The following is a 23,539-nucleotide window of genomic DNA, read 5'->3' as shown; positions in this document are numbered from 1 at the left end:
GGGTCTATAACAAAACTGCTGCAGGCTGTGTTTCCTCTCTGCAAAATCTAATACTATTCTTGGCAGGTGTATATCAAGAAAAATAGCTATTAAGCAACAAGTTATTATCATTGAGAAGACAAAGGCATTATAAAGCAACCCGTGTAAAACTGTTATTGTATAACCAGCAAAATGTTCCCTGCACGAAAGTGAATACAGTAAAAGTAAAACCATACTGAAAAGTTCTTACAGCAGATCATACCAGATGAAACTTGTATATCTCCATACAAAAACTGACCAGTCAACAGACAGCTCACTAACAGATGTGGTGTCCAACAGGCCCCATGAATCACTAAACCTATACTGTAGCTTTAACAAAAATAATGTGTCTCCTATTTTTTTCTTTACCTTGGATTCTGCCTCTGTTATTTTCTGAGCAGTTTCTTTCATGACTATTTTCTCAGCACACAGCATACAGGTTTGATCTGTATCCCATTCGTTTTTTTCAATCTCCCACATCCCACTTTCACTGTTTTTCTTTAATGCAAATACTCATTCACCTGGTTTTTATTTTGGTCTCTTTTTCTGTTGTTTGCCTTCAGAGATCATTGCCAACTTAATATTCAGTTTGAAATAGCACAACTCCAAACAAAGGGCATTTTCCCTAGCACGTGGGAGAAAGGGCCTTAACACCTGGAAGTAATAACAGACCAACACTGAGAGAGAAAATAAGGTAGGATTATTGTTCTGTGTGAGGAAGAGATTATGTTCAGAGAAAAGACAGTGAGGCATACGGCTACACTTTCACCCCAAACAACGGGACTAGAAAGCAGCCACTGATTAAAACTGAAATGAGGGGAGAAAGTACATCTGAAAATGAGGTGCACTTTCATGCCGAGAAAACAAGTAGAAAGCTTTATCTTAAATGGAAATAAAACAGACTGGAATATTCCGAAGCACCTGCGGTGCTATTACTCAGTTACAACGTCATTATCTTACCCCAGCTTAAAATGATACTGGCTGAGAGAAAACTGCGTGGCATTTGATGAAACTCATTTATTGCGTTTTCTTTTTTCTCTGCTCGGCATTGAAGATGTGCATTTGTCTGCTTTCTTTTCTTTTAACACAATCAACCTGTAATTTCATCAGAGTTGTACAGAAAATGAGAAGCATAGGATGTCATCCGGCTTTCCATCAAAACTATCCTAATTAACTTATTTTAAGATGGCTATTTACTACAAACACCTTACTAAAAATGTCTCAAGCACACAGTTAAAGAAATCCAAACTTATAGAAAATGCATTTCTAATTATTTAAGAGCAGAGGCACTGGACAGGAAAAAACAAGTTGGAGGAATGGCTCAGGAAGGTAATTATTCTCTGACATCTAGACACCTATTTCCATTTGGAGGCCAACATCAAAGCACTGGGATTCGAGAAACATACAAAGACAACAGTAAATGGGCCTCTCCCCGGGTATATGACCTAACAATGCCCCTGCACAGAGTACGTTGGCACATAACATCCAGTACAATCCAAACAATGCACACAAAAAACAATTCAAGCTGAGGAAAGGGAGTAAGGGATTCAACACAGTCTCGCCCTTTCTCATTGCTCTCCCTCGTGTTGACTGGAATGACATTAGATGCCAGTGCTTGTTTGTGCTCTAATGACAAGTAAGAGGGGACTGCTGTCTCCATGGCAACAGCCAAGGCTCAATACATCATACCTCGTTACAGTAGTCAAGCTGGGACGTTTGGTCAAAAATGTATATATCAAAGGAAGGGTAGCGGGAAAGAGTGAGTTGTGGGAAGATTGCCCAGCATTTGTTATACAAGTTTGATAACTGTAGCATTTAAATGGTGGCCTTATTAATTTCAAGCTGCAGCAGTGGGCAACAATTTGAAATGAATGTTCAGTGACCTTGGCTTGATACATTGAGAGTACAGTATCATGTCTACATGAGGAAGACAGGGAGAATAATAGAAAGGCAGACCAAAGGGTAAGGTATGTGTGTATTATTTTGAGTGTGTGTGTGTGTGTGTGTTGGGGGTAGGGCTGGGCTTGAGGCAGTGTGCTGCAGATTAATTGCGTATGATTCACAATTGTAGGAATTGCAGCACAACAGATACTTAGTCAAACCGTGAGTGTTTGGCTGAGGTTGTATTATATGAACAGTGTGCTGGGAGAATGACGACAAAAGAAAGAGTGAATGTGTTCTCATTCACTGTGTTTTCATTTTTTTTTAATTGTCAGAAAGAGGCTGGTAGGAAAGACTTACCCAGCTAAAGGATGTTCCAGCTGTAAGACTAAAGAGAGACACAAGGAAATCGTTTGGACCAGATGCATTACTCCAGCCTCCCCTATATCAAACTAATGCATTTTAATTAGACTTTTGATATATATTCTGTCCAGACAGGTCAGGTGCAGTGACAGCTGTGGAGGAATGAACTCAATTCAAATATATCAGCAACTTTACAGACAAATTGAAGGGCTGAATTTTCATCTGAAAACAAGCTATTGTTAAAAGGGCCAGTTTCTCAGATTCCAACCTGATAGAAGAACCACATCAGCTAAAAAAAAGAGTTGTTGTTATCTGTCACACAATATATGCCTGAAACATATTCACACACACCACCATTGACTTATTTTCCATTTGCATTTCACTTGGAGCAGGCATTTGTGTCTCCCCTAAAGTTATCTGGTAAACACAATGACTGCTTGATTTCCAAAATGTATAAAAACACATTTTGGCTCACAAAATAAGCGATCCTGAATGACAGCCGTTTAAAGAGCGAGACAGAGCAAATCAAATAGGGAAGTGCCTTCCTACATTTTTATGGATTGTCTACCTTCACATGCTTGTTCATATGGCAGGCACAGTGATTGCCCTTTATTCATGTGGGAATAATTAGTAATTCACTCACTTGACAAAAAAAGGCCTCAGTGGGACCCTGTTAGATTTAATTATGTGATGATCTCAGGAAGACAATAGTCAGTGATGATAAGTGAGTCATTCCTATTTGTATGTAATCAATGTTTAATATTTATCATTCAAAAAACTCTTATGGAGAAGGCTTTAATGAGGACTTATCTTCGCTTGAGTCCCTCTTCAGCATTTTCAGCTCTCTCTCCAATTGACATTTGCTGACCTCCTGTAGAAGACAGAAGTGGGGAAGACAGAGGATTTCTCCCAGAGGATCTGCCTGAATCTTTGAAATATGCTCTTAAAGGGTTCTTGCAAAGGGTTAAATTGTTGATGTTAACTGGAATGTTGGATTCTGCTGGCTGCCTGCTAATTAGATTGTAATTACAGCAGAGCTTTGGGAGCCTGTCTGTTCCAATTAGAAACACTTTTGCAGCCAGTCTGCCTGACCTTTCGTTTTAAACTTCTCTACTTCAAATTAACGACCGATACAAAGGGGTAAATGCTCAAAATATTTTGTTCTGAATGGTTAAATTAGTATGTATATGAAAACCACTGAGACAACTGTGCACACATTATTCATTCAAAATATTGATTTTCAGCTCACATTCTCATATTTATAAATACAAGGTCGTTTTTATGAGGGGAAAAAGGCAGCACAGCACCTGTTAAGATACAGGTGACCACTTGGTAGGTGTCAAACTTCAGCAACTTTAGCATATATATTAGAGTACTTACTATAAATGTTTGTATGTATATATTTTAAAGTATATATGAGTGTGCATGATACTGTATGGAGTGAGGAATAGGACTGTGGCCCAGTCTGTTTTCAACAGTGGTAGTGTGCCCTCCCTCTCACTGAGAGGAGCTCTCAGACTGAGTGAGGAGTGTCTTAGGCATCCACAGCACACCTGGTCTCCATTATCTCTCCATTTCACAGGCTTGCACCCCCTAACAGGGCAGCCTGGGAATGGGCCTGGCTCTTTCATCTTCCCATCATTATAGCAGCCAGCCCAGGGTCAGGGCCCAGTCTGACAGGCATTCCAGCAGCAATACACTACAACTGATTTTGGTTAAGGTTTAGAAAATACAAAACCCAAGTCAGGGAAATATTAATAAGAACAAGTCTCAAAGCAATTATTGTATTAAGAACTCTTTTCAGAGTTGACATTCTCCCCAAAGCTATGTGAAATATGAAGCTGTATCTCAAAGCTCAAACCCGTGCCTTAAACCCAAACCTTCTTTGTGGCACATGTGCTCCGTCTCGCTGGAACAGACATAGATACACAGTTGTTCTACTGTTTGCTGACAAACAAACAGGAAAGACTACAAGATGACTTTTTTTCAAACAAACTTTCCAATATGAAAGTAGTGTTGAAAATGTGTAGTGATATCATGCTGAGTGTTAGGTGAGTGATAGGTTTACTCTTCATCACTCTTAGATCTTGTCTGCAGAGGGACATTTGAAGACAGATCAAGGAGAAGCCAAATTCTCTCCCTTTTATTTTTTTGAACTGTTAAAGGGATTTAACAGACCTCTTCATACAATCTGTGAAACACATTTATGGAGAAAGGATACACCACCTGATGGTTCAGATCTGACATGGTCCACCCATTATCATTTTGCATATGAGAACAAAATGAGGTGTGATAATTGATCTTCCATGTACTTCAGCTCACTCTCTCACGACACTATCAGCACAGCTTCGTTTAAAGGCTGAAAACACTCAAGCAGAGCTCACCCGAAGCCTTTTTAATGCATCATCACATTGAGGTTACAGAAATGACACCATGAGAAGCACTTTGAAGTGAAGTAAAAGTATCCCTTATTTCTACCCCCACAAATGATTTATTAAGGGGGAAAAGGGGGGGGGGGGCGGACAGGAAAAGGGCCAACGAAGAATAGAGAAGGGCAAACACATTCCCAGCACATATTCTCTTCATTACGAGTGAGGGAGGGGGGAGCCGATCATTCAATTACTGACTCCCGTCACAGGCTAATATTCCTGCCTGTCAGGGACCATTCTGACTCAGTTTTGGTCAGACTTCTTCTGATGGACCTCATTTCCTGTTAAACAGAACCAGAAGGTGCTGTGAAAATGGGGAGACCTGATCCTGTGTTCAGGAGATGGGAAATGCTTCGGCAAGGCCCAGAGTCTGCCAAGACAACCTCCACACCTACCCAAGCATGAATCCCACGTGGGTGGAAAGTGGAGTATAGGCAGATGGGTTTATAGGCCACTCACTTAACCAGCACAGGTGGGCGCTAACACTAATAGGTATATTTCTTTTCTGGGCATAGAGTATAAAGTGTGATGTGTCAACCCACCTTGATCAGAAAACTTAAGGCTATAATTCTAAAGAAACTGCGTTCTCCCTTTTAATTTTTTCATCCCTTTGATCCTCACTCACCCATCATTTTATCTGACGGATTAGATTGAATTAGCCTGACTTGTCCTCAAGGCTGTAGTGTAATTTGCCTTTGACATTGACAGGGGAAAAGACAATGTGGCCAGGCAAAAAGGTATATGTGGGGGTGGAAACGGGGGGTGGGGGGTGAGGGGAACTATGTGGCTTTCAGGCTTGATGGTAAAATTCCTGTTCTTCATGGTCATCTATGTTAACCCTTGACAGTGGCAGTGCAAGCTGCTCATGTGCAAAGCAGACCAGCTTAGCGAGGTATTTCATTGGCTTAGTCGCAAATGTATCCAGTATGTCCACATTATCTGCTGGTGACACTCCAATTTGTTTCGTCAATGCAGTCCAGAACAGTTTACACACAATTCTACATCCGACATGTTCCTAAAGCCTTCAGCAGGTTTAGAATTAGTAACAATGCTTGGTTTAAAATGGTGCAATTTTTCATCAGAAAATCTTCTTCATACTGTATGATGGTGACAGACAATTTAAGGTAGTTTGTGAACGGGGCAGATTGGCGAGGTGACCCCTCTCTTGGCTAAGATGGAGGCAAGATGCCCTGACTACAGCAGTGTGGAATTGGATGCTGGAATATGTGGCGGTGCGGTTTTCCTTACAGCTTCTGCTCCTCATTTTCTGCCTTTGTGGTGTCAAGTGGTAATACCAACCTGAAGCCAAACAACCATCCGAGAGCTATGTTTTAAATTTAAGACAAGGCCCAAGATGACATAGCCCAACCACAGCTTTTGCAGTCATTTTGACGGGAATCATCCAACATTTGCACCATTTATTCCCTGCAAAGGTTGAAAACTGAAACTGTAGAACTTTGGAAACCCCAACAAGCCATTATACCAACAAGGCAAGAAGCATGGTAACACCACCCAGCTTGAGTCAGAGTTTACAAACAGAATCTGTGATATTCTATCCAACAGAGCTGTGCTTGTCTTCTGTGCTACGAAAGAAAACATTCTGTGGTATATCAGGGGCTATTTGGGATATGTAAAAGGTTGACTGGTCAAAAGAGACAAATTACTCTAGGAAGCTGTCAGCTCCACCTCTGACTGAAATGACTGAGTTAGCGAGGTGCATTGAGAATGATAATTAAAGATGGGGCCAAAGATTGGCATGGTGGGCCCTATACCTTTAGGTCAGGGGAGAATGGGTTTGGGAGCTCACATTGCCCAGGGCCTATGTTAGACTTAGGCACTAACCCAATTTCACACTGTGTGACTGGGCCTGGCCTGTTTCAATGCAGCATCTGAGTGTGAGTGCCATCTGGTTCAGGCCTGTGAAGGAAATGGCCTTGCTTTTCTCACTGATCGGATTAGGGTGTTTTTAATTCATTCGGGATGTGCCCTTGCGTGTTAATTGGCTCAACATGGCCAATAATTCATGCCTGTTGCTGGACACAGGATGGCCTTTTTCCTTAAACTCTTTTTAGAGGATTGATGCTCCTCAGATCCGAGCTGTTTTCATCGTTCCATTACAAGGTGCCATGATTTTAACAATTTCCTGAGAAAGTGTTACATTTATAAAATATATGAAACAATTCTGCCATATTCTATGAGCAATAGAGCAGTTCAAAGATCACAAATCTACCTGTAAATTCTAAGCGCCGAAGAGTTTCTGTCAAGTCTTTATTATCAAATATCAGCTGTTGAAAAATAAAATTGTCTTCGCTTCATTCACTTGTCTCTCCTGATTTTTAAACTGTATTCCCATATTTGTTTGAATAAGAAATCTATGGAAAAGCGTCAAGGTGACAACAATGTACATCCAAAATGCTGACTCTAATTCATAACAACTCCCATTGGTGAGTAGTCATTAAAGTCTTGCAGGTACTTGGAAGACGTACAACTTATCTTATCTTATTTTAATATTGTAGTTCTGATGCACATTTAACAGAAATGATTTAAGAAACTAATAATTCTTACTCCTTACAATACATCTAATTTTAGGTTCCATTTTTCCAAGGTATAGAGGTTGCACACAGCCACCTCTTTATACTCTCTGAGTATAAAGCATAGGCAGATAGAACTCCAGAGGCTGAAGGTTGACTCTATATATCAATTAAAATAATGTTAAGCCATTCTAATTAAAACAACACTGATGATTTAAATGCACAAATCAGCGGGGGCTCACAAGTAGTGCCGATGTCTGCTGAGAATTACAATACATTTTGCTTAAAAGCCAGAGCTGGATCGGCTCTGTTTTAGATGGGAATGGTCCAAACTCCCAGGCCCCCTGAACTACCCACTGCTTACTGTGCATGATGTATCGTTTTTCCAGACTTAACATTGGTGGAGCATTTGAAAGGTGGAGGGAGATTCAGACTCTGTAAAATAGGCAGTGAATTTGTCAGACAGCTGAACACTGTATGATGTAGCGAATGTTAGCCACCTACTAAACTTGGTTGTTTATGTGACACCCAGCAATGCCTATTTTGCTTAAATTTTACAAACATCCAGCGGGATTCTCATTTGGCCTCGTCTTTCAAGCTGTTTGCTAGTTTATACTGCAATTTAATGAACTAGTGCAATGCCCTAGTTGCCCTAGAATGCTGGTTGCAGCGTTGTCGGGAACAGCTGTATGGCTGCATGCACAAATTAGACAATGTTATGATGAAGCCATGGTCTTACTTCTTAGGAACATACAGTATAAGTTACCTAACTGGTAGCAGGCTTGAAATTTGCAGGTGAATTTGTGAAAACAAACTATCATTGGAAATTGTAGAAGTGACCACACCCCTGCTTCTGTTGTAGTTTCCGAAGCCTGCCGCTACGCCTTACTAGATCAAGTAATAGTATTTTAATGATGGTGCCTTTAAATGAGTAGTAGCAGACTATAATGATAAAAAATATAAACTCAACAATGCTAATTGTGTCACAGAATTACACCGTAGTCTACACTGAAAATGATTTTTGTTGCATCTTCTGTTTTCTGATGCGATTCCTTGTAAATGCATTATCAGTGGTCCTTTCATCCTTAATGTGTTTACTGTTATGATTAAATATTAAAGGAAATAACTAATAATTGTAAAATTGATCGATAGGTCTTTAACAATATATATGAACATATCTGTAATACAAATGGTCAATACTTTTCAGTCCATTTCGCACATTTGTTCAGTGCCCAAGAGAAATATTAAATAGTTTTTCTTCAATTCTCAGAGTTCTCAGTAGTCATTTTCAAGCGGTCGAATCCCAAAACACTCAAAGATGAATCCACACCAGTGCAATTTATGCTCATACTTTTTTAATGTATCACAATGAGCAAGAAACATACTTGATGAAATATTTTCAAAGGAGTATATTCAATTACCATCTACAATCAACTTAACTAGGACAACAAGGTTTTGTGACAAAAGTTTCTTTAAAAGTCTGAAGTTCCATGTGGTTGTAGGTATGTTAGTTTCCATGTAATTTGGTACAGTTTGGAAATCTTCATCATATAATTACAGTAACAAAAAAGCTAACAAGACTACAGTATAGAAAAGACATCAAGAACAACATTTTTGGTTTAACTTGCTCTTTTTTGTACATTGCAAGGCTGTTTTTTTCTACCCTCGGATGGGCTGCCTGGAGCCACAGAGCCATGCTTATGAGGCTCGAAGGAGGAGTAATTCAAGGAAACAAAGAAAAACTAAAAGCATAAAAAAACATTGTGGCACCAGAAGTCACAAAAGGAACAGAGAGCTCCAAGTAACAGTTCATCTTTGAAGTTGGAGCAAATGGTTGTTTGGTTGTTAGTTTGGTTGTTAATTTTGGTTAATACGCTTTTTTAGTGTAACTGCCTCTTCAAGAATGACAGCTTTGAGAACCCGTCCCCTCTCTCTGTTATTAATTTCACTTTTTAGATTATATAATCAACAGAGAGAGGGGTGAGCCGCCATTTGACTGGAGAGCTTAACTTGTCAACCAGAGACAAGCACAAGGAAATGAAACGGGTAGCAACATGAACTGGGAGAAATGAAGCAAGCGTGTCTGTCCATCCTGTCCTGAAATTTGGAAAATGTCCATCAAAGAGCAGAAGCAGAGGCAGAACTAGAGAACGAAAGAGACAGACAGAAAGGAGAAAGAGGCAGCTGGAGCCACTTAAGTTCAGTTTCATCTAAGGACTTTCCTCTCAGTGTCACACATGTCCATTGGTTCCAGAGTCCATTCCCATTACAGAGTTGTCAGTAATCAAATAAGGAGGTGGTTTTAAAGCTGTTTTGAGCCTGCCTTTGGCTCCCATGCCCAGTTTTGGTGTGCCCACAGCCTCTCATGTCCTCCTAATGGGATCTCAAAAGCTTCCCAGAGTCCTTTTTTTCTCTTTTCATTCCTTCTTCATCTCAAAAACAAAGACAAAAGTTGATGTCTTGTTTTAAATATATCTATAACTGTATACAGGTACATGTTCGTTTTCACAGTGGGCAAAAGATGACCTCTACAGCAAAACCTTGTTTTTATCTCTTTCTTTGTAAATGTCCATTAAAATCAAGTATCCCAATGTAAGTCAGTGGATCCAATTACCCACAATAGCGTTTTGTCCCCCAATAAAATGTACACTTGTCTGGGGCACAAATTGAAACTTTTTTTGTTTTTGTTTTAACTGCATAAAGCTTTGGCCACATTCATAAATTCAATCAAAGTAAAAACTGCTCAGTGCTTCGGTTTCGTTTCGGATCCTTATCTTTAAAATTGGATTTTCTAAATTTCAGTTATTCATAATCCAGTTTTGTGTTTCAGTTTGTTTTGGTGTGTAACATCAAAAAAAAAGGTAAACAAGAAAAAATTGAATGGATGCTGGCTCTCTAATGATACACACACGCACACACACACACACGCACACACACACACACACACACACACACACACACACACACACACACACACACACACACACACACACACACACACACACACAAACTCACACAGTCCATGCTGGCAGAATCTGATGTAGAGACCTCAACTTTGTCTTCCACATAAGAGCCCAAAAGATTACACTTTGGAAATAAGAGAGCAAACAGTATCAAGGAGACAATGAATATAAAGAACATTATCACACCATAAAGTGGCCAGGTCATATTTTTTGTTTTTGATTCTTAATTTCAGCAATTCAAATTAAAGCTAGTGTTAATTTATGATAATAAGTAATATACAGAAACTACAATACAAATACTTATAGGAAAATAACAATACATGTCTGACATTGTCTGAAAATTAAAATAAAGCAAACATAATTGAGAAAACTGTACAACTTAAGAACTTTCCAAAATAAAGTACATTTGAACAGTATTTCAGGGAACTGGACTTTAGAGAAGCAGCAAGCTTGCAGACAATTTTCCTGACTTTCAACATCATGCTGTAGTATTAACACCAAATAACATTGCTCTGCAAGACGAAGCACTGAAAACACACTTCTGAGATTTTGCCTTGTACTCATTGGGCGAATATATTGATACTATACAATAGTGGCCAAAAACTAGTTTCAAAAATTTAAATATGTCTTCGTTTTGGTTTAAAAAATAAAAGTTTTAGTTCATTGGATCATCATTGAGAGGGTGGAGGTACCTATGCACATCCATTGCCATTGCAATAAAATTAAGTGGGTGACTTCTTTGGACATGAAAGCATCCTTACTATTTGAAATCAAGGGACATCTTCAAAAAATCTCCTACTTTTTCCAGAAATAATGCTTTGGAATGAAGATATCCCTTAAAAACCTGTAATCTATTAGTGGAAGTGGCACCCTGTAGACACATGGGACAAGTCACTGGTGGATTTTCCAGGAAGGGCGCATCGACACCGCAGCAAAACAGCCATCATTTCCTTCTGAGACTAGTTGTATGTTGACTGGCATAAATGTTACTAAACCTATGAGATGCATCAGTACCAGATGTAATATATACATTTTTTGGTAACCACTATTCCTTGCTTAACAAGTGAGCAACAACCTTGACTGGATGGAGGGATTTTCAGCAATGTTCCATGCCAGCATAAAATGACATATGGAGGTCACCTTGTTCAGCAACCAATGATGCAAAAATGTACACAACAGTTTACAGTCACTTTAAAAAATAAGAAAAAAAATATATTGTGACAATTAAAAGCAATTAAATGAAAAAGGATCAGTCCTTGCTTAAGAAAAATCCATTGTGATATTTGGAATGCACTGTTCTTTACAAACGTTATAGATCATTGGCTTTAAACATTGGTCTGTTCAAAAACATAATCGGCAAAATGTCCTTTGGAACATATATTCACAGTCTTCAAAGTTCCGTTTTTGCAACAAGAAAAAAAAAAGGTGTTGCAGAGGCAAGAAATTGGTTTATTGTTTGTTTTAGATAAAGCTTAGCCAAAAGCAAAATGAGCATGCATCTAGTACTTTTTTTTCTTTCAAAATTCTACATTAGCAGCAAAACGACTGTCCTTGAAGACCAGACCTTATACATTTTCTTTAAAAAATGGACATTTGAATGTGACAAAAAAAGTAAAAACAAAGATTAATAACCTCTATCTTACAAACTGCAATGGCTCTGTAACGGTGCTACTCCACAATGCAAGGACAAGGGCCCTTTTTGGTTTTTGGTATTTACGTAAAAAAGCCACCTGTTTGCTTGCAAAGAAGCAAAAACGGCAACTCTGATGCGTACTCCTTTATCTTTTAAAACTTTGTTTTCTTTCTCTAAAAACAGCAACAAATTCTCAAGTATAAAGAAGCCTCTTTTCTCATATTTATGCACCAATGGTGAAAAGTGTTTAGTCTTTGGATTTTCTTTTTGTCTTAAAGCGTGAGAATTATTATTAGTATTCTTTTTTCATTTTCAGTTATGACAACAAAAATGTCAAAATGAAAATAAAGACTGTAGCCACACTACATGAAGAACAAGAGACCTGCTTTGTAGTGTACATATCTACAAACACAGGAGAGCAGAGAAAAAATAAGTGCGAAGAGAGGAACAAGTTGAGTGAGAAATAGGAGTCAGACAGTGATAAGTGCACAAAGGTAACACAAAAATTAAATAAAATTAAAAACTTTCAATATTTCACCCAGGATCTTTTTTGTTTTGGTTAGCACAATACCTACCAAACCATACAATTTAAATAATTCTAAAAGAGGATCCTGCCTTGTCAGGAGGGGCATTTGGGTGAATGTTTCCCAAGAAGTTGAGAATAAGACAGAAACAAAGTTGAGATAAATTACCTGTCCATAATCTAGTCTATCGGAATGACCAAGACAACATCAAATGAAGCGTCTTAAAGTTGGACAATACAAAAGCTAAATGTACACAAAGTTTTTTTCAACCTACCATACTGTTTAAATTCATTTCCAATGCAACAATCTACTTAACACCAAAAATGTTCATATCTATCATAAATACAGAAGGTTGTTTCTTTTAACCAAAATTCTTTTTATCGGCCGTTATTATGTCTGCATTGCTCTCCTTGTCTGGGTATAATGGGATTGCGATTTTACCTCTTTAAAAGGATTTCCAATGTTAAAATCAGCAAATCATTTACCCTTTTTGAATGCCCAGAAACAATGCCATATTAAAGTTTCATTAAACTTGAAACGGTCTGTTATTAAATGAAGTTATGAAAGAAAAAGACTGCTTATCTCCTGTTGGAAACAAAGGTGTAAAACACATATTTCTGTAACAGAAAAAAAACCCTCTGTGAGCTGTTGACCTGAGAATAAAATAGACATTACATTATTCTTTTACTTGACAAGCCATTGGTATCTGAATGCTTAAATAGCAAGAAAACTGATAGACTATTCTCCCATACAGTACATACTGGCTTTTTGTGACTGTGCTATTAAGTAGAAATTATTACAAAACAAAGGGACAGCTTGTTGACTCGTTTTTCCTCAAAAGGGTTCTTGGGCCATTTGTCAACTTTGAGGCAGTCCATTGCCATACAGTACAGCACTCCTCGACTATTACCCGAAACATAACTGCGGCGATCTTTTCTATTCTCATATATTAGTATGCATGTATTTCAGTTGAGTAAAACAAAACAAAAACAAAAACGAAAACCAGCATGTTGATATGGGAAAACAATCCACTAACATTTAAATTTTTGGTTACAAGCTTTGGAATTGCAGTTAGTCTTTACACATCTTTTTCTGAAATTGGTTTGTATACTTTTAATGTATTTTTAACATTGCTGCTTTTTATGTTTTTTCCATTTGTGATTTTTTTTTGTCTTTTTTTGTCTTTTTTAAATATTGTCCATCACTGAAAGCTCTTTTACAATCTGATGGAGTCTGTTCCTACACTAGCAAGATTACTACTACAACTACTACTGTCTTTGACAAAACCAGGCTGCTGCGGCTCCTCCGCCGTCCTGCTAAGCCTGTCTGCTGACTTCTGACTGCTGTCAGAGTCAGACTCGTCGGTAAAGACGTCTGTTGGTATCGAGGTCTGAACTCCTGAGGTGCTCAATGAACTTGAGGTAACCGTTGAAGGTGAGGACATTGGAGGAAAAACAGAGGAAGAAGAGGAGGGACTGGCATTGGGCTTCCCAGCTAAAGCTCTGGAGAAAGGGGCCTGGGGCCATGGTTTGCCGGCAGCTGTGGTGTTGAGTGGGGTAGTAGAGGAGGAGCACAGGGAAGAGGAGACAGCAGAGGATGGCATGGTGGCTGATGTTGTTGGCGGGGGTGGAGGGCTGCTGATGGGATGAGTGGCAGACTGCGAGGTAGATGCGGTGTTAGGATTGGGGAGGCAAGCTGAAGAGTGAGGTAATAAACTAGTAGCGTGCTCTTTGGCATTTCTGGCTGATCGCTTGATTGTTCTGTGTTTGTGCAATGCCGATTCCAGGTGTTGACTGAGTGCTTTCTCCCCATCCAACGTAGTGTCACAGGCCAGGCAGTCATAGAGACTTCCAGCCCCTGCACCTACGCCACCAGGGACACGCAGCAACATCTCTTGCAGGTTTGCCACAGACTGACCGAAAAAACAGTTAGATTTAAGGTGGTTAATAGCCGATTCTTCCTTGGTGAAAACTGTTTGACACTTGCGGCATGCCAGTTTACACTGCACCTTGGGGATGATGTACTGGTCTAGATGGGGGTCCACAGCTTTGCCATCCATCTCTTTCTGCTCAGAGGGTACTTTATTATGAGAGGAGGAGGAAGAGGAGGAGGAATTGGAGGGTTCCCTATGGGGTTTGCCCTTTTGCTGCTCTGTTTTCACTGGATCTTTGGCAGATTCTTTGCGATTCCCCAAGGGTTGAGAGGGAACTGGAGTTTGGCTCCTCTTGGGTTGCTGGATCTGCTGAAGCTGCTGCTGCTGCTGTTGTAGTGCCTCCTGCAAGCTCTGCTGATATTGCTGGTAATGCTGCAGCAGGGACCCTGGAGACAGGCCCATCAGTGCTTGTGACAATGCTGGGTTGTAGGGGAAGAGACTTTCCATACCATACATAGGTTGCAAGTAGCCCCCTTGGAGAGCCCCGGGGATCTGTGGGGAGTAATATGGGGAAAAGCCAGGCATGAAGTAGGGCAGGAACTGGTTTGTGAGGAGAGCTGTAGGGTCTGATGCCAAAGCTGCCTGCAGCGCCTGAAGCTGGGCAGGGTCTACCACATACTCCATGCCAGGTGTGGGCATAGAGGTGGCAGGTACAGCTGTGTCTGGTTTCTCCTTCTTGGCGCTGGCAGCAGAAGTGGAAGGGGCAGGGGTGCTTCCAGTTGACGATAGGGGTGAGGGCTTCTCTGTCTTTTCCTTGGACTTCTCCTTCTCTCTTACTCTCTCAGCATCACGTTCTTTGGGAGGCTCAGGCTGGGAGCCCGACTGGGTGGTTGAGAAAGTGGAGTTGGATGTGGAGGTGGGACTTGAGTGGGAAGCAGATGTGTTGGTCTGAGCTGGGCTGGACGCGGCAACAGATGATGAAGAGGGGGGCTTGTTGGGTAATCCGGATGTGGGGAGGCTAGGTGAGGGAACACTGGCACCAGGCATGGTCAGGAGGTTTGAAGGATTTGGAGGAGTTAAAGCTGGAAATTTTTCAAATACAGACAAAAATGTATAAGTTTTTTTCTTTGATGATTGCACAATTCATTTTGAAAGAAAAATCAACAATATAAGATAAGTAAATAATAATATAAGTTTTGTCATAATATACACAGAAGAGGTAAATTAAAATCAAATGATAATAAGCTTATGTAATCTTCCCAAAGCTGAAGTCAGTCACAGTGAGCTATTTGTTCACTCTGTTGTGGCATTAGTGGGTCTAGCAGTGTTGACATTTAAAGGGATTCTGTACTTAGAGCTGTCAAAAATGGGAAAAGGCCATAACATTATGATACACATTCTACAGTATGTGTGCCAGTGTAAATGAGTACATGTGACAGACTGATTGATTGATGAGAAGTATTGTGTTCTACTGTTACTGCTAGATTTTATATGTAAGTGCAATACATGATTACTGTAGTTGGTTAGTAAGTTACATTTCAGTTATAAAATACATTTGCAACTATGCACTTCAAGTTTTAGCTTTTAAAAAGTGTAGAAACCAAATGGATACATACCTGAATTAGATGAGTTAAAGCTGGAAAGAGAGGGGCTGCAAACCCCTGGCAAAAGGACAGGTGGGATGCCTTGCAGACTTTGATAAGCTGACTGGAGATTGAGAGCCTGCATTGCAGGGTTATCAAACAAACCCTGCTGCTGCATGGCCTGCTGCTGCGCCAGTCCTAAAACTTCATTTGCCTTCTTAATGCGGTCCATCTCTTGCTGGGCCATAAGTTGGCGGACAGTGGCTGGGTCAAAGTATTCTTTTTCCTTATCGATCTGGCTGCCAATGGTATCTTTCACCTTAGAGATGTGTTGTTGGGAGAAAATGTGATCACGAATAGAGAGGCGAGCACTGTACTTAACACCACACAAAGTGCATTCAGTCTTTGGGCCCTCGTAAGATGTGTGAGTTATTCCGAAGTGCTTGGCCATGTTGAGCTTTGCCTTTTTCTCTTTGGCACGAGCATTTTGAAACCACACCTGAACCACTCTCTTTGGAAGTCCAATGTCATTGCCAAGTACCTCACATTCCAGCATAGTGGGAGTCCTGTAGTCGTTAAAACAGGATTTCAAGAGCTTCAGCTGGAGGTTACTCATCTGGGTTCGGAAGCGCTTTTGGCCAGGTCTATCTCCGCTGTCGATGCTCCTGGTACCTGAGGCCCCGGGACTTGGTGAGCAGGGATCTGCCATGCTGGACGTCTCACTGTGTTCAATTATATGTTCATTGTCATAGTCCTTAGCATAATAGCTTGTTGCAGGGCTTACTAGCCCAGATGACATCTGGTCATCAGTTTCAAGGATGGGGGCTGTGCCCCCAGACTTAGATAGGTAATCACCGCTATTTTGGCTGTGCTTTGCATCAGCACTGTCATTATCAGCAGTGGCCTCATCACCTGTGGTTGTGTCAGTGATGGCTGTATTCACAGAAGAGCAGTCGTCATTATCCAGTTTGCTGTGATCAAAGCTGAGGTTCACAGAGGACATGGTTGCACTCTCAAAATCTTCCAGTCCTTCAACTTTAATGGATGAAGGGCTCAGTAGAGCCCTGGGAGACAAATCCATGATTTTGTTCACTGGTGACATCGAGGAGCTTTGCCCATCGCTGTTTGTTGGGGCCATTTGGGAGTAGCTTGATGTATCCAGAGCATCTATTTTTATTTGCATACCCTCCTGATCAGGTAACATCCCAGCAAGAGCTAAATTATATCCAGCACGTTTGGCTTCATGCCAATGACGAGAGCGAATGTGTGCCTCAAGGGCAGTTTTTGCTTTAAAAAGAGCTCGACAAAAAGGGCACCTGCGATGAGCTTGAGCTGGCCCTACTGCTCTAAACTGACCTTTTCTCTCTCTAGCTCTGGTATTTTGGAACCAGACTTGCACTACTCTCTTTTTTAATCCCACCTCATGAGCAATGTGGTCAAGCATTTTACGTGTAGGATTTGAATCTAACAAATACTTCTGATAAAGGATCTCTAGCTGCTCAGGTGTGATGGTGGTTCTGAGCCGCTTGTCTCTTTGTGGTTCTTCCCCGCTATTTGTGCTGTCGTTCTCTCCTGGACTTGTGCCAGCTTTCTCCTCCAACTTCCTCTTCAGTGAGTTCATTGTGGAGGTGGGGGTGGACGGAGAGGTGGCAGAGCTGCTGGGAATCTGTGGCATTGCCCCAGAGAGTAGTTGACTTGCCAACAGAGGATTGTTGGGATCAAATAGCATGAAAGACATATCAATTGGACGGTCTAGGAATTGAGGGTGGATGAATTGATTTTGCACAGAAAGGAAGTGTAATTGCTGGTGTTCCTGCCAATGCTCAAATGAGGGAAAGCCAATCTTGCATTGTTCACACTGATACTGGATCATCTGCTGTGCAAGTTGTTGTGTGGCAGAGGACAGGTGTGCATTGAGGCTCACTTGAGGGCTTTGTGATGAGGCCTGGCTTGTCTGAGAGGCTGAGGGACCACACTCCTGTTGTTGCTGAGAGAAGGAAGGAGATGAATGTTTGATGGGCTTGGAAATAGCTTCAATCTTCTCTTCTCTTTGGGATCTATGGTGTTGTGGCTCAGACTGGGGTTGATGCACAACTTCCTGCTTAATAGAGGTTTGATTTTCTTGTAGATCAGCAGAAATAGCTGGTAACTGCTTGGGTTTCTCATCATAGAGGTTTGAGGTGGATGCTGGTGATGCCTCCTCTTTCTCAGTGGATGGGAGGTGTGAGAATGCAGAAGTGGAGGGTGGAAGTGGGCAAAGACTTGAAGAGGAGGGCATTGGGGTGTGACAGGAAGACCCAGAGGGAGTATAACAGTCATTGGGATAATCCAGTGAATCCTCATTTTGGCTGTCATACTGTCCATCCTCATCTTCATCTTTGTAACACAGCTTCTTTTGGTGTTTTATTAGATCAAATATACGCTGGAAAACCAGACTGCATTTCTTGCACTGGTAGTTCAGATTTGAGGTGCGGATATAGCGATCATTTGACAATTCTCGTCTTTCGCCTTCTTTTGCCCCCTCACCCTGGTTTTCATAATTTTTCCTTGCCTTCTGGCGAGCATTTTGGAACCACACAACAATAACACGAGTGGGGAGGCCCAGTAGGTTGGAGAGCTGTTCAAATTCATCGTCTTTTGGATAAGCATTGGCGTCAAAGAAGTCTTGTAGCACTCTTAGCTGGTAGTCAGTAAATCTGGTCCTGGATGACCTCTTACTTCCATAGTATTCTTGTTTCTGAGGTTCAGGGGAAGGAGGTTTTGAGTCAATTTTTGTGTCATCTAAAGTTGTTGTTGGTGGATTATTGAAATTGTATGGCGAGTCTTTGTTGCGCTGTCGCTCTTTAAAAAGGGTGTTTCTGAACCAGTGCTTTATGACTTTTTGTGGTAGCCCTGACTTGTCTGCCATCTCTTTAATCTGATCCTCATTTGGCGAATTGTTGATATCAAAGTACTGTCGCAGCACTCTAAGCTGGTCATCTGTGATGCGTGTCCGTGGCCTCTTGTTCTGTTGCTGCTGTAGCATGGCTGGAGTAAGCTGTTGTTGATAGAGTTGGGCCAGGTCTGATGCCAGGTTTGGGTCAGCAGATTGTTGCATGGACTGGAGAGACATGGTCTGCATCATGAGCGGCGAGAAGAGGGGAAAATCCATTGGTATGGGAATTTGTGCCATTTGAACTTGCGGCTGTGGGGTAGATACTGTTGGAGGTGTGAGTGAGGCAGCAGAGACAGGAATATTTGGTGTGGGAGCTCTTTGGGGTGGAGGAGGTGGAGGTGGAGGAGGAGGCTGTGGAGGAGCAGGAGCAGCCTCTGGTGTAGGGGGTCTCAGTGGATAGAGTTTATCATATTGTTCTCTGTATTCCTTGGCAAATCTCTCAAGGGATCGAAATGGAAAGAAAGCCTGGTGGATATGCTCTTGGTGACTCTTTAGAATCAGTATGTTTGAAAACAGCTTCCCACAGGCTTCACATTCCAGTTTCTCTAATCCCTCAATGGGGTCAACCACTCTTGTTATCCCACCTGGACCACTTGATCCTGTAGTTCCAGCTGTCTTTTTCTGAGCTTTCTGTTTGTTTTCATTGTACTGAATTACTAACTCAAACCCAAAATTTTCCAGCAGGGCTTTGGTTGCATTTCCTCGAGCATCTGAAGCAATTCTTGGTGGAGGCAAGCCAGTATCATGGTTTATGTTTATTGAAATGTGCTGAATGTCCTTCTTTTCTCTTGACTTACTGTCTGTAGAATCTTTAAGATATTCCTCATTTCTTTCACTTTTGCCCTTCTCTCTTTGTAGTTCTCTGTCTTTCTCATTCTGAGAGGAGGTCTGTCTCTGCTTTTTTTCAGCCTGCTGGAGAAGAGATGCACTCTGCTGCAGCAGTGCCATCTGCCCCTGAGCCTGTGAGTGAGCCTGCTGCTGTTGCTGCTGCTGTTGTTGCTGCTGCTGCTGTTGATGTTGTTGATGTTGCTGCTGAAGGTGGTGATGCATCAATTGCTGCTGCAAGCAACTCTGCTGGGCCTGCTGGGCCGAGTTTTTTAGATCTTCCAGCAGTGAGGAGGTGGATGATCCTGCAAGGCCAAGTGCTGAGGCACTGATGTTGATCTCCGGGTTCAGCTGAAATTCTGCTCCAGGGATGTAGAAAGGGAATAGCAACTGCTGCTGTTGCAGGGGGAGAAGTGCATCAGTTGTCATTGGGAAGTGCTGCAGAAGTGCTGGGTTGAATAGCTGTGATTGCAAAAGAGCAGCCTGCTGTTGAAGCTCTTGCTGAAGCTGGGCTTGAGCTTGGGCTTGAGCCTGAGCCAATTGCTGTTGTTGCTGAAGCTGAAGCTGTTGTTGCTGTTGTTGTTGTTGTTGTTGTTGTTGTTGCCCCCTAGCAGACAACATCTCGGAATATTTGGACTTTTTTGCTTCATGGTTCTCAGATGGTGAGGAATGGCAGCTCACTGAAGAATTTCCCATGCTTTCAATGCTGTGAGTCTGGCTCATATGGTTTCCTCCATGAATACTCTGAGCTGTTTGAGGCCCAGAAGAACTGTGGTTTGTAGAGCTAGTAGTTGAGTTGCTGGCTGGGCTTGGACTAGATGTTGAAGTGCTGATGCTGGACCCGCCGCCACTTAAACCAGTAGAACTTGCAGAGCTAGGGATTCCTCCTGCTGCTTCAAGTTTGGCTGCCCTAGCTTTGGTCTGGTGTAGAACAGAGCGCATGTGGATCTCCAGAGTAGAACTCTGGCTATATGCCACATTACAAGTGCTGCACTTGAATGGCTTGTTGTCAGGGCTGCTGGTAGGCTCAGGCTGGCCAGTAGTGGACTCCTGAAGAGCCCTCTTCACCTTGTGCAGGTGGGAGACAGAGTTATAGTGAACCAGAAGAATGTTCTTCTGTGTAAAAGACTCTTTGCATACAGTGCACTTGAAAGGACGAGATGGATCCAAGAACTTCTCCATGGTAAAGTTGGGGCCTTTTCTGAATGGCAAAGCACGTTTAGGTTCAGATCCACAATCCTCCTGTAGTGAACCAGAGTCACTGCCTGTTGGGCTTTGTTTTTCCTCTGGGTCACTTTCATCTCCCTCCTTGTCATCTTCTCCCAGACTTCCATGCTCCTCACCAAGGGATGGGTCAGCCATTACCATAATGTCACCATTCATCAATAAGCCCCCATAAAGCTGCTGGATATCAGCTTCACTCAACTCCAGGTGGCTGGATTCTAAATGTTTCTTCAAGGCCTGTAGTGTTCTGAAGCTTCGCTGGCAGAGGCAGCACATGGTGGCTGCTCTTATCACATGGTACTGTGAATGGAGCTGTAGCTTCTCCACAGTCTTGAAGGCCAGGCTGCATTGGTTACAGCGGTACTTGTAGACATGGCGATCCGAAACTGGCAACTGGGGCCTTTTGTTGTGAACTTCATTGAAGTGCATCTGGAGGGAATTGGAGGATTTAAACACTTGATTACAGCCTTTCTTCCAGCACAAGAATCCTGTGGCATCATCCCTCTCCGACTGTTGATCTTCCAGAGGTGACTTGCGAGCTTCAGCTATTTCTGTAGCGATTGACACTCCCTTCTCTGGGTCAGCATCTGATGCAGCTGTGAATAAATAAACCAAAAGAAGAGAGCAATATATTAAGTGCCTACATTTGCAATGTTTAATTTTTCCACAGTAAAGAAAGGACAATAAAACACTCATTGTGTGGGCACTCTTGGGAAGGTGTAAAAAGTTAAAGGACAATGACTTATTACAAGGTGCATGAATACCAACCATCGTTAATATTGTCTTGTTGTAAATGAAGGCTTTAGCATGAAAAAAGTGCATTGTCTTTCATTACACTGTCTGTCTAAAATGTAATGAAACCATAACCAACACAATTATTTTGTAAAACACTAAAATAGCTGAATAATGTTTTTTTATTTTCAGTCTATGTAGTAATAACTGACTTAGTGTTGCACCAGTGTATGCATAGTTATAAGGGGATATTATTTAGTTCAATCTCCTTTAGTGTACACTCAGTCATGACTTCCCATATGGTGATACTATGGTCATTACAAAAAGCGTAGATTATTACTGTAATTGATTTATGGATTTCTACTACTCTACTACTACTACTACTACTACTACTACTACTACTACTACTACTACTACTACTATAAAGTAACCCCTACATCAATAAGAGTCAGATACTAACCAGCTTGCTTCTTTGTATCTTCGGAATTAGAGTTGGCTGTAGCATGAGGGGTGCTCTGGGACTCTCTGTCTGGACTAGGTACAGGTATGAACATGCTTGCTGGCAGTACTTCAGATGCTGTTACCTGGAAAAACAAAGCACAAACAAATTCCAGTGTGAATAATCCCGCTGAGTGATGATGTAGTTTAATATTCTAGTTTAAATGATTGCAGGAAAACTACAGACACAAACAAGAGGATACACAAAGCAGTTACCAAGAAAGGGGTGTAGCTGATGCTGACAGGCGTATAAACGTTGCCATGACAACACCGGAAGTTGATTTACGCGATTTGTATTATTAGTTTATTTCTGCAATTATAATACATGTTATGTTTACTGTAATTTTGGGTACCTTGTGTTAATATATACAGGGATGGGTCAAATGCAGAGGGCAAATTTCGTGTATGTGTATGTGTATATGACAATAAAAATGGTTTCTTGGTTTCTTCTGGTTTCTTAAACTTGTAACCGTTTTGCCCTTGTTTTACTGATGATGATGATAGACAAGCTTTTGTTGTTGTAACATGATCATTAACCCGGAAGTTAAGCGGAGCTCAGAAAGACAAGAAATGGCGGGTGAAAACAGCGAACTTTGTCTTTCCCGTCTGTTATTCTACTGCTGGTCTACCAGGCGAACACGGTAAAGCTTATTAAAGTTAACTCATTAAAGTACTGTTATACTTGTTGTAGGTGATGAGACACACAGTATTTGTTTCTTTGTTGTTTGTACATGAAGCTATTTTGTGTCTTCTAGTTTTCACGGTGTTCCATGAGAGGACAATAATAAACGTGAACATCAGTAAGAAGCGTGGACTCTTTTATGACCAGTGTGGATACAGGGGGTTAGACAGATCAGAGAGCTGAAAGAGCATGAACTTACGTCACTTATGGATGTCAATGTTAAGTTTCACAGTCCTGTGCTTTAGCTTGCGCCTATTTCTGCTGCCGCAATTAGGCTGATGGACCTCATGTCATACAATATCTCAGCCAGCTAAAAGATTTATGAGAGGGACTAATAAAATAAGACCAATGAAAAAACTCTTGAAAAATGACTACTGTAATAAAGGACAAAAGTAGGTAAACTAAGTCCAACCATCTTAAATCTCAGCTTTAGCTACAGAATTTTAAGTAGTACAGTTATAAATGCCAATTTAAAAAAAATAATTGCTAAGTTAGACTGTGTGCTCTAAAACAGTAGTATCAAAAGAAAAACAATTCCGTTGATGATAATAAGGTTTGCACTTTAAATTTGGGGAGAGTATCTTTCTTTTTACTTTGCTAATTCAAATATTTCAAAGACGAATAAGTATTGATTGAAAAAGTACAGAGAAAAACCCAGGTACTCCCTGCTCTCAAAAGGTTGGAGTCAATCATGTGCGAACGACAGCAACCTCTGTTTATTCTTGCTGCTCTCCCCTAACTTTCTTCATATGTCTCCTTCTGATAACCTTTTTTCACCCCAAACACTTAATAATTCATTAAAATCATTCATTAACGTTCCCTATTGAACAATAATCATCGGCTGA

At 41.2% G+C, this 23,539-nt stretch overlaps 1 protein-coding gene across 5 annotated transcripts in view; it reads right to left on the bottom strand.

Annotated features, from left to right (window-relative positions):
- Positions 1-9,325: 9,325 nt before the first annotated feature.
- Positions 9,326-23,539, bottom strand: part of zfhx3b (zinc finger homeobox 3b) — a 286,091-nt gene continuing 271,877 nt past the window's right edge. For all 5 annotated transcript variants that reach the window (XM_031846039.1, XM_031846038.1, XM_031846040.1 and 2 more), the window contains 3 exons: positions 21,975-22,098; positions 15,832-21,378; positions 9,326-15,297 (listed from right to left, as the gene is read on the bottom strand). In XM_031846039.1, coding sequence (XP_031701899.1) covers positions 13,559-15,297; positions 15,832-21,378; positions 21,975-22,098 — 7,410 coding nt within the window. In that variant the 3' untranslated portion in view covers positions 9,326-13,558. The remainder of the gene's footprint in view (positions 15,298-15,831; positions 21,379-21,974; positions 22,099-23,539) is intronic.

This window comes from Anarrhichthys ocellatus, unplaced genomic scaffold (assembly GCF_004355925.1).
Source record: "Anarrhichthys ocellatus isolate YVR2014 unplaced genomic scaffold, GSC_Weel_1.0 scaffold6, whole genome shotgun sequence".
Lineage (NCBI taxonomy): Eukaryota > Metazoa > Chordata > Actinopteri > Perciformes > Anarhichadidae > Anarrhichthys > Anarrhichthys ocellatus.
Note: the sequence above shows the minus strand (reverse complement) of the source record. Positions and strands in the feature narration are given on the sequence as shown.